This window comes from Botrytis byssoidea (assembly GCF_014898295.1).
Source record: "Botrytis byssoidea strain MUCL 94 chromosome Unknown BBYS_005, whole genome shotgun sequence".
Taxonomy (NCBI): Eukaryota; Fungi; Ascomycota; class Leotiomycetes; order Helotiales; family Sclerotiniaceae; genus Botrytis; species Botrytis byssoidea.
Genome location: NW_024065846.1, coordinates 126,045 through 137,546, shown reverse-complemented (window position 1 = coordinate 137,546; position 11,502 = coordinate 126,045). Strand labels below are relative to the sequence as shown.

Below are 11,502 nucleotides of genomic sequence, written 5' to 3'. Positions count from 1 at the left end.
AAGCTTTGGAAATGAGACCGATGGAGAAAAGATGTACGAGGAGGTGTTGAGTAGTAAGGATGTTCTGCATAGTATACTTACGTCTAAGTACTACATTATACCTACCTCCAGGTATTACACTGTATACTTCCACATACTACTTTATATAAGTTACTATATCTGTTTTCAAGTACTATTTTGAATATTATAGCTGCGTCCAAGTAATTGCTCGATAAGTTTTTACTCTATATATTAATTAGACTTCGGTACTTCCAAATACTGATTTATATGCTATATTTGTTTCCAAGTACTACTTACTCTATGTGTTATAATTACATTCAATTACTACTTTGTATGCGATCTCTGCTTCCACACATTATTGTTTCCTTCATCTACTTGAGTACCTAGCAGTTAGACTTGAAAATACTTAAATAATTAACTTCCTTCACACCATCATTCGGTTGTCGGGTATCTCCCTCCCTTAACCTAGGTACCTAGATATACGGACGGCTAGGCCAGGGGTTCAGGGGCTGCTAACATCATCATAAACTTCATTTAATTTTCATCTCAAGGTAAAAAAAAATAAAAGGCTGTCAACTACCTACCAGAGTCATGAATAATAACAATCCTCATACCGACAATATGTGTAAGTACCTATCTACATCACAATACAAAAGTTTCATACTGTCTTCTCCGCCCACCATTCCAACTCCAAATCCAAATCCAACTCGAGCACCAGTTCAGCACATAAACCTTGACATGAAAAGATAGAGAGATCATACAATCACGAATGCAATTTTCACGCTCGAGTTGAGCTATTCATGCTGTGTTCATACATTCATCCAATATTCAATCAACTGAATATGATCAGCAAGTTATTTGTCACCTCCTGGACTTCCACAGCATTTGCACCCATAACTTCCATGGCGCTTATTGGATCCCGCTGTCGTTTGGGTACTCGTACAGCGTCAAAACAGCTTCCCATGGGATTTTGAAGAAGCCACAATGGTTATAAGAATACACTAAACCAATTTCGAAAGCGGTCAGCTGCCCCCTGGTTCAATCACGAGCTATTCACAAGCTATCACAAGTGACAGAAGAGCAAGCGAGGCTTTTTTGTCTCAACATTTCAACATTCTGCTATCTCAAAGTCTCAAAGTACTTGGTATTTTGCCTCCCTTTGCGTGTCCCGATTACCTATCCTCTCCTTTGATTCCTTCCTTCCTTCCACGTCATAACATATGTGCATGCTCATAAGGTTTACAGCAGCATCAAATCAAACTCTTCGAAGAATAGCACAGACAGCTCGACATCTCAACACCCCTCAAGTGAATAAAATGGCGACCTTGGGAGCATGGAGTAAAAAGCATAAGGTGACAGTGGTTGGGTCCGGTAACTGGTAAGTTACTATCAAATCAGAACCGAGGAAATCGATCATTTTATTGATATCTGCTAGGGGCTGTACCATTGCAAAGATTGTAGCAGAGAACACAAAACAGCATTCCGATTTATTCGAGGAGGAGGTTCAGATGTGGGTTTATGAGGAGGAAGTTACCATACCAAAAGACTCGAAACATTACGATGCCTCCAATGATTCTCCTCAAAAGCTTACTTCGATCATCAACAAATACCACGAGAATGTGAAATATCTGCCAAATATCCAGCTTCCAGCCAATCTCATCGCCAATCCGTCTGTAGAAGATGCAGTTGCAAACTCCTCGGTTTTGATTTTCAATCTTCCTCATCAATTTATCGGTCGCATCACGAAGCAACTCCAAGGACATATCCTACCATTCGCGCGTGGAATTTCTTGTATAAAAGGTGTGAATGTAACAGCCTCAGAGATCAGTCTTTTCAGTGAATGGATCGGCGAGGGATTAGGAATATACTGTGGAGCACTCTCAGGTGCTAACATTGCCAATGAGATTGCAATGGAGAAATGGTGTGAGACTACGATTGCCTATGATCCACCCTCGATGGATTCGCGGGCCACGACTCCAACTGGACCCTCCCCATCAAGCTCTCAAGTCAACCTCACCATTACACCTGCAGATGAAGAACATAAAGATGTTAAGGGAAGAGTCAGCAAAACAAAGTTGAAGGCCGTACCATCGGAATATCCGCCAATGGATCATGCCTTGTTCAAGACATTATTCCATCGTCCATATTTCCATGTTCAGATGGTTTCCGATGTAGCAGGTGTTTCTCTTGGCGGAGCTCTCAAGAACATCGTTGCACTAGCTGCGGGTTTCGTTGAAGGTCGTGGTTGGGGAGATAATGCAAAGGCGGCTGTTATGCGAGTGGGCCTTCTTGAAATGGTCAAATTTGGCAAGGAATTCTTTGGAGAGACTGTTCATGGTGGTACTTTCACCGAACAAAGTGCTGGCGTTGCCGATTTAATCACAAGCTGTAGTGGAGGACGAAACTTCAGATGTGCGAAGATGGCAATTGAAAGAGGGGTTACTGTCGATGAAGTTGAGAACACGGAATTGAATGGACAAAAATTGCAAGGTACTAGTACTGCAAAAGAAGTCAATGAGTTTTTGAAGTCTAGAGGAAAGGAGGGCGAATACCCATTATTTACTGCTGTCATTAGTAAGTCCTTGAGTCTACCTATACTTGTAAAGATTTCGCATACTAACAAGATCAGATATTCTGGAGGGCAGAAACACTGTTGATGATATCCCGGATTTGTTGGCCAAGTCGGATGAGTGAGAATTACAATAGCAATACATGGGATGGGCTTACGGTAAAGACTAGATAGAAGACGCAAGTCTTTGATTAGAAGGTTAGATGAATATTATGGCTTACATCAATTCTCTTTTCCTATTCTTCCTCGGAGATCAGCCTTCAAGGTCCGTAAGATTTCCTCCGGACCGACAATTTAAACTAATTTCTCGGAGATCTTCCCTCGGAGATCTGTATTAGCCATGCTCACTGTACGACGAGGTTTCGATTCCTCTGAAGATTTCGGTTCACCGTTTCGTGGGTTCCAGACCAATCAACGATCCACGTTAATAATTACAGGGGTTGACCCCACCAATGACATTGCTAAAACTTTTGTTGCGCGATGAATCATACGTCTCGAGCTTCTCAATGATTGCCCCGCGTACAAATTTCCAGAACAATTAATTCTATCTCTCAAAGAAAAATAATCTCACCTCAGCATACTTATGGAATATAAAAATCTATCCATTGAAGGAAAGCATCATCACGAAATATAAAAGAAACACATTTACCTAAAGATGTCGGTAAGTTAACAAACAAACACTCTTCTCATTCATTCAAGATGCCTCATTTCACAAGAAACCACTCTGACTCATTGAAGGCCTTCTACATAGAAAATCAGAGCGTTGGACATAAGGACAGTACTGAAGATTGGCGCAGTAAGTACTGGATATTTCCATTGCTCCAGCTTGTATCAAAGAGTGCGACTGACAAAGCTTCCCTACAGTTCGAGGATACAACCCATTGACACCTCCCGATTTGCTTCAACATGAAATTCCTCAAACCCCAGAATCCAAAGCAACAGTCTTAAAGGGTCGCAATGAGTCCGTCGATATTGTGACTGGTGCAGATAAGAATGGCAGACTACTAGTAGTCATCGGCCCATGTTCAATTCACGATCCTGCCGCTGCGCTCGAATACTGCGACAAGCTCGTAGCTCTCAAGAACAAATACGAAGATGATCTATTGATTGTCATGCGCTCTTACCTTGAGAAACCAAGAACAACTGTTGGCTGGAAGGGACTCATCAATGATCCTGATATCGATAACAGCTTCAAAATCAACAAGGGATTGAGGATCAGCAGACAATTGTTCGTGGATTTGACGGCGAAGGGAATGCCAATTGCTAGTGAAATGTTGGATACTATTTCACCACAATTCTTGGCAGATTTATTGAGCGTTGGAGCTGTTGGGGCTAGAACTACTGAGAGTCAATTGCACAGAGAATTGGCCAGTGGATTGAGTTTCCCAGTTGGATTCAAGAATGGTACCGATGGTAGTCTTGGTGTAGCTATCGATGCAATTGGTGCCGTGCGACATCCTCATCATTTCTTGTCAGTTACTAAGCCTGGTGTTGCTGCCATTGTTGGTACAGTTGGAAATGAGGATTGCTTCGTCATTCTCAGAGGTGGTACTAAGGGTACTAATTATGATGCAAAGAGTATTGGAGAGGCAAAGGCTGCGCTTGAGAAGAATGGTGTCAGACAGAGATTGATGGTCGATTGCAGTCATGGAAACTCATTGAAGAATCACAAGAATCAACCAAAGGTTGCAGCTGTATTGGCGGAACAAATTGCCGCAGGAGAAGATGCCATTATGGGTGTCATGATTGAGAGCAACATTAATGAAGGTAAGATCCCTCAACCAATTTTATGACGAACTATCACTTACTCTGTCATTAGGTGCTCAAAAGGTTCCAAAGGAAGGAAAGTCTGGTCTCAAACATGGTGTCAGTATTACCGATGCTTGCATTGGATGGGATGACACCGAGTCGGTTCTTGAAGAGCTAGCAAACGCTGTCAAGCAAAGAAGAGAGCTCAAGAATGGTTCAAATGGCAATTGAAGGGCAAGAAAGTCTGGATGAAGTAGAGGGTGTTAGGTTGGAACTGCGGTGCATATAATGAGCATAGTCGTGTATCCTTCGTTAGTAAGGAGTTATTGGTTTGAGAAAAAAAGAGGTTTTGAATAGTTACATTTTGCAACACAATGGATATAGATAGTTTTGCAGTCATTTTGTGGTTTTGTGCGTGTGTGAAAAGACCAATCATGTTGTGCTTAATACAATTTGTCAGCATTGAAAGTGCAAGAATCATATCTGACAAGATGACAAAATACATGACAGCTTAGAAAAAAGTCAAAAAATTCGACATCTAGTATATCTTCATTACAACGTAAAAATAGCATTTTGAACCTTCCATATTACCGGGGATGATTTTAATAATTGAGATTTTGTAGCCATGATTGTCCGAGAAATAATCGTGTAATGAGTTTCAGCCAATCAAAATCTATTGAGTGGTAAGCCTGTGCCTAAGGCATAATTTAGCTTCTTTTTCGGATCATTTTCGAACTATTTGTCGCCGCACCCTCACAACTTCAATCTCGAATCCTATTATTCAATTGATCAGTCAAACCCACCTTGAACTGATTCCCAGATCAAGGCATATTTTGCACAATATGTTGGCCAGATCATGCCTGCGCTCGACGCGCTCGTTCGGGGGAGTACGGAATAATGCAATTAACGCTACAAAGGTATAATTATTCCCCATCCCCGAGGTCAAGATACAGAACACTTCGATGTGGGCGGCAGTGATAGCATGGGGGCAGTCCAATGTGTTGAGCTGAAGACTAATGTTATATCTTGTAGCGTGCCGCATCTACTTCCACTTCCGCCGAAGCCGCTTCTCCCTTCGGTATCAACATGGCTGCAGGTGCTGCTACCGCAGTGGCGGCAGGATCCCTCGCCTGGTACTATCATCTTTATGGCCAGCCATTAAACGCTATGACACCAGTTGAAGAAGGGTGAGTAGTCACATATCTTTCCAAGTCAGGTCGAACATTTGTGGGGTGATGGGAACTCCGGCAATACCAAATGAAGACTGCAAGACAAGTAGCATATAAGTTAGTACAATACTGATCCGACACCAGTCTTCATCCAACACAATACCCATGGGTCCACCAACAATACGCCAAGACATTCGATCACCAAGCGTAAGAATCCTATTTTCTATTAAGAAAATTGGCCTGTTTTAATAATAAAGAATAGATTACGAAGAGGTTTCCAAGTTTACCAAGAAGTTTGCGCATCATGCCATTCTTTGAGCCGTATTCCATACAGAGCTTTGGTCGGTGTTACACACACAGTCGATGAGGCCAAGGCTATGGCCGAAGAGAACGAATACGACAGCGAGCCAAACGATGAGGGTGAAATCGAAAAGCGACCTGGAAAACTCTCCGATTACCTCCCATCCCCATACAAGAATGATGAAGCCGCTCGTGCTGCCAACAACGGAGCTTTGCCACCTGATCTCAGTTTGATGGTCAAGGCCAGACACGGCGGTGCCAATTATATTTTCAGTTTGTTGACTGGTTACCCAGATGAGCCCCCAGCAGGAGCCAAGGTTCCAGAAGGACTCAACTTCAACCCATATTTCCCAGGTACCGGTATTGCTATGAGTCGTGTTCTTTACAACGAACTTGTTGAGTATGAAGATGGTACCCCAGCATCAGCATCGCAAATGGCCAAGGATGTTGTCGAGTTCCTCAACTGGTCAGCCGAGCCTGAGATGGATCAACGTAAGAAGATGGGTATGAAGGTTTTGGTTATTGGATCTATGCTTTTCGCATTGAGCATTTGGGTTAAGCGTTACAAGTGGTCTCCTATCAAGACAAGAAAGATCGTGTATAGCCCACCTAAGACTGGTAACGGTCCTGCACATCACTAGATTCTCAATTTCATTTGTTTAATCGGGGAGCGAAGGGCAGGAAATAAATGTGCTACTAGTTTTATCTTACTGCGCGAATTGTACAAAGGAGAAGTTTTAAATGAGGGTGGTAGATAAAAGCTTCACTTTGGGAGCTAATGCTCAAGAGTGGTAGCAAAATAGATGTGTCCCAATATCCATTCGACTTTTAAAGATTCTCACGAAAACCCTACATGATGAATTTCATGCTCACCACTCCTGTGAACTACAAAGCCTCCCAATATCAATCAATCATTCTCTCAAATATAAATCCAAATTGTACTAGTAATTTCAGTGGACCCTTTGGGTGAATATTGCTGCAGTAACTGAAAAAAGTCCCTCGCTAAATAAAAAAAAGTTGATACCCCAGATTTTCGAGTCCTGTCAAGAAACTTTTTTTTCTATTAGTAAATTTTATTACATCAATACAAAATTGTTCGCAAATTTATTTTTCTTGGTTTTAACCTTGAAATTTGAATTCTTTGGTTTTTAGTTGTTAATCTTTGTATCAATTAATCTGCCAAGAGCAATTACATTAATCCTTTCAAGACATGGCAAAGCGAAACAGTACTCAGGCGGCGGGGTCGCCAGCCGCAACGGAAAAGAAAGTTGATGATGTTACAATGACCAATGAAAATGCGGGTGAAGCCAAGGGAGAGGTTTCTCCATCTGCAAAACCATCTCAAGATGAGGTATACTTCACGACTCTTTGCATTTACCATGATGAGCATTTGGAAAATAGCTAACCTTTTCAATCAGAATGAAAGCGCTGCGCCAATCGACGGTGAACAAGCTACCGGTTGCAATAAACGCAAACGCGATTTCAAAGCCGAGCGCGAGGCCAAGAGACAGAGGAAGGAAGAGAAAAATGCACCTAAGAAGGCTGCGGCTGTAGTGCGAGAGGCTGAGGAGGCGATTGCGAGGGAAAAGAAGTTGGCGGAAAAGGCAGAGGCGAAGAAGATTAGAGAGGAAGAAGTGGCTAGGTTGAGGGAGCAGAAGAAAGAGGAGAAGGCGAAGAAGCATGAGGAGAATTTGAGACAGCAGGATGAGGATAGACGGAAGAGGCTAGAGGAGAAGAAGAAGGAGGCGGAGGCGAAGAAGAAGGATGCTGAGGAGAAGAGGAAGGATAGAGAGAGGATTCAGGCGTTGGAGAAACAGGTTAGGGATTTGAAGAGGGGACATGGGAACGGGAATGGAAAGGGGAAGGGAGCAAAGAGGAGTTGGGATAAGAAAACAAAGGGACCGAAAACTTCGGAATTCTTTGGAGCGGGGTTGAAGGCGCAGGTTATTGGTGATGATGAGGAGGAGGTCGAGGAGGAGGCAAATAAGGAGGTTGCTGAAGAGGCTAAAGAAGAAATTAAGAAGATCAAATCGAAGCGCAGTTGGAAGGATCTCAAGAAGGGAAATGTCGCACCTACTGGTCTGGAAGAAAAGATTGCTGCTGCGAGAGCTTCAGTAGCCCAGGCTGAGGATGCGTTAGATGGCGATGTTACTATGGAGGATGCTCCCCAAGTCAACGGTGAGCAGGAGAATGAGGCCGAAGAGGGAACCTCTGAACCAGCTGTCGGTAACTCCGATGCTGTCGCATATCCTTCTCTTGACCATTTGATCGAAGATAACGCCGAAGATAGTCCCGAGTCTGCCGCCGAATCAGATGCTCCAGCGCAAACAGAAGTGGATGCGGTGATTCCAGAAGAAAATTCAGATGATAAGGCAGATGAGGAGCAAGGAGACGAGGATATCCCCGAAGAAGATAGCAAGGAAACCTCGCCATCCGATCAAGAAGACAAAGCCGAAGATGATTCTTCTAAGGAGAATGCCGCACCTGCAGCTGATTCAGATATGGAAATTGATGAGCCAAAGGAGGATGTCGAGGCCAACGCAAGTGCAAAGAAGCGTTCGAGGAAGAGAGTCAGAAACAATAATCGCTTGGAGGCTGAAGATACACCAACGAAACCTACAACACCTGCTTCATCTAAGAACCAAAAAGTCAAGACACCCACAGCTACACCTCTTTCGTCAAAGAACCAAAATGTCAAAACACCTACAAAATCACCTTCACAAACAAAGGCGACAGTTGCAAAGAAGGGCAGACCTCCAGTGAAGGCGGCGAACAAGGCTCAGACTGCACCCAAATCTCCTAATGTATCAGGAGATTCCAAATCGCCAAAAGCCAAGCGCGGAAGAGTACCAAAAGCTAGAGCTGCCGTTCTTGCCTCAGCACCAGGACTTGATTCTCCAGCTAGGAATACTAGGAGATCGGCAAAAGCCAACCACTCGTAGAAGACCCAGAGTCTACGAGTGGTAGTCAACTTCTGGATATTAGTTTGAGTCACCATAGCCGCGAAATTGATGAAGGCACCGTTGATGAGTTGGGAGGAACAGATATGAACACGGGAACCAATAATGATAATGGTGATGATGATGTTTACGAATCAATCACCTGCGAGTCCCCGGAACATTTCAAACACGAATCTCAAACACCGTCGAAAACGCTACAACTATTTAACGATATGGAACTACCTATATTGAGGAAGACGGAATCACTCGATCTTAATGCTTATGAGAGTGACTCCTCTGAGCTATCTGATCTAAGCATAACCGAGCATCCCTTTCTAGCATCAGATAGTAGCGGTTTTGATACAATTGAAGTTGATGTTCCTAGTCTTCTGAGATCAGGAAAGAAACAAAGACCGCCTATGCATTCACCTTACTTTGCTCTACCACCATCTGCCACTCCATCTCAACCCAGGAAATCCATAGCTTTAGCAGGAGAATCTACAAACAAAGATCCTTCTCCAAAAAATGGATCTCCTAAAAAACGGCCTCCTGGCATAATATCATGTATCCCTTTTCCACCTTTATCTGCACCTCATTTTGGACTTATCCAAGAAAAACTTGCCCATGATCCGTTTCGACTTCTCATAGCCGTTACATTTCTCAATCGTACTCATGGTAAACAAGCCATCCCAGTTTTCTACACTCTAATGGACCAATACCCTACCCCACAATCAATAGTCGATGCTCCCAAAGAAGACATTGTTTCGGTGATCCGACATCTAGGTCTACAAAACCAACGCGCAGCTACTTATCAAGCTTACGCCAAAATCTTTTGCGAAAATCCACCAGTGAAAAATAAACGGTACGCGGTCCATGATTACCCCACTAAAGGACTCGGTCGCGACGTCAAGAAGAGCGAGGTCCTTCCCGAAGAATCCGTAGACCCGCGTACGGGCTGGGAAATTGGACACATGACCCAGGGACCCTATGCGATTGATAGCTGGCGAATTTTCTGTAGGGATATGTTGTTGGGGAAAGCGAAAGGATGGAATGGCGAGGAGAGTGAGGAAGAAGGTTTTCAGCCTGAGTGGATGAGAGTGCTTCCTGAGGATAAGGAGTTGAGAGCGTTTTTGAGGTGGATGTGGTTGAAAGAGGGCTTTGAGTGGGATCCAATAACAGGGGAGAAGGAGGTTGCGGGGAAGGAGGTCATGAGAGCGGCGTTGGAGGGGAGGATTGCTTGGGATGAGGGGGGTGGGATGAGGATTTTGGATAGCGTGGGGGAGGTGGACGTGGAAGGGGTAGATTTTGACAATGTTGGTAAGGTGGATGGATGAAAGTCGGAATGGTAGATGGATGAGCTTGTTTTCTGGCATAATACTTGTTTGATATAGAGCTTAGATGATGTTGTATACTCTCTCTGTGTATATCATAAATATCGCGTGTGGACTTCGGGAATATCAAATCAAAAGAGAAAATCAAAATCAAAAGTAAAAGGAATCGCGGGTATAATTTCTGTCTCTGCTTTTCTTCTGTGTATGTATATCTGAGAACTTCAGAATCGTGATTTCTCTTATTTCTCTCGTTCTCTTAGGGTTGGATAGCTAATTTAAGTAGGAAGATTGCATACATATTCCGAATGCTCTAGTGAGTGTTCAAACACTTTTACTGCTCTTTCATGTTTGTTCTAAGTCATAAAATACGAACCCGCAGACTGATGGAGAGTTACTATACTCTTACAGGACTGACAGCCAGAAGTCAGATCAGAAAGTGCACCAGTGGGAAATGAAAGATACACTCGGAAGTGTCTATCTAATATGTTGACAGAGCTTTCCTTTCTTTTCTTTTCTTTTCTTTTCTTTTCTTTTCTTTTCTTTTCTTTTCTTTTCTTTTTTCCATATTTTATGTTTCATAATTTATCTTGTACTGCTAGTTGTATTGAAGAAAGAGCCTGGTTGGACTGGGTAGATAGATTGTATGTAGGCCGGACAGCTAGTCAGTCAGCTAGTTAGATGTGTTGGGATGAAGAGAAGGAGGGAGTTGTTTTATTTTTGATTCGGGTACGGGAATGGGAAATGGTAGGTTCAGTTTTTAGGGGTTTTGGGGTTGTAGAGTTGTAGATAGATATGTGGTTTTGATAGTCTTCTTGAAACCTCTGTTCTATCAATGAAATGGAATGGAATGGGGAACTGTATGAGAGTTTCAAGTTCGAGTGGGTGCACTCGATGATTGACTGCTCAGTTGTTAGAAAAATTTATTAGTTAAATTCGCTTTATTTTGTCTCCGTGTATAAGATTCGGAATGTCTATGATTATCTAGATGGACAATTTTCTGGAATTGTCGAAGGTCTTGAATATGTTGGTGCATGGAAGGGAGATGGAAATCAGGGGCCTTTTTCTAGTAATTTGAAAATTAGTCGGAGGTTTGGTTGTGTACCTTTTTGAAAGTTTTAGTCTTTGAGCTTTAAAACGCGCTTTTGTATGCAAAGTTTCCTGAGCGGATGATTCACGATCCTGGCAGTGATTGTTATGTTTGAGGTTGTGCATTTGAAATAGGCAAGATTTGAGATAGATACCTCTACTGTCTAAGTCTAGATATACTGGTATTAGTAGTCATGAAGTTTCTCACACTACTGTGCCAATGTTTATACCAGGTCATACTCAAAGACGCCTCAATCAGTCACCTGTCAACTCCTGAATTTGAAACCTTGCGTCATAGGAAGACTTGAGAAAGCTATTGTGTCTTATAGCTGAGATCAAGGATCTTTTTGGGAACTCCA

At 42.9% G+C, this 11,502-nt stretch overlaps 4 protein-coding genes across 4 annotated transcripts; all 4 read left to right on the top strand.

Moving 5' to 3' along the window:
• Positions 1–1,094: 1,094 nt before the first annotated feature.
• On the top strand, positions 1,095–2,834 carry EAE97_002854 (uncharacterized protein). Its single transcript, XM_038873366.1, has 3 exons — positions 1,095–1,378; positions 1,436–2,574; positions 2,630–2,834. The coding sequence occupies exons 1-3, from the start codon at positions 1,221–1,223 to the stop codon at positions 2,692–2,694; spliced, it is 1,362 nt and encodes a 453-aa protein (XP_038735229.1). The 5' UTR covers positions 1,095–1,220; the 3' UTR covers positions 2,695–2,834.
• Positions 2,835–3,268: 434 nt separating this feature from the next.
• Positions 3,269–4,549, top strand: EAE97_002853 (uncharacterized protein; the record flags this gene model as incomplete). The annotated part of the gene is made up of 3 exons (XM_038873365.1): positions 3,269–3,365; positions 3,434–4,336; positions 4,389–4,549. The coding sequence occupies 3 exons, from the start codon at positions 3,269–3,271 to the stop codon at positions 4,547–4,549; spliced, it is 1,161 nt and encodes a 386-aa protein (XP_038735228.1).
• Positions 4,550–5,160: 611 nt separating this feature from the next.
• On the top strand, positions 5,161–6,428 carry EAE97_002852 (uncharacterized protein; the record flags this gene model as incomplete). The annotated part of the gene is made up of 4 exons (XM_038873364.1): positions 5,161–5,235; positions 5,351–5,505; positions 5,632–5,694; positions 5,750–6,428. 4 exons carry the CDS (start codon positions 5,161–5,163, stop codon positions 6,426–6,428), a joined length of 972 nt encoding a protein of 323 aa, XP_038735227.1.
• A 569-nt stretch (positions 6,429–6,997) lies between these two features.
• Positions 6,998–10,060, top strand: EAE97_002851 (uncharacterized protein; the record flags this gene model as incomplete). Its single annotated transcript, XM_038873363.1, has 3 exons — positions 6,998–7,138; positions 7,206–8,725; positions 8,788–10,060. The coding sequence occupies 3 exons, from the start codon at positions 6,998–7,000 to the stop codon at positions 10,058–10,060; spliced, it is 2,934 nt and encodes a 977-aa protein (XP_038735226.1).
• Between the last annotated feature and the right edge of the window lie 1,442 nt (positions 10,061–11,502).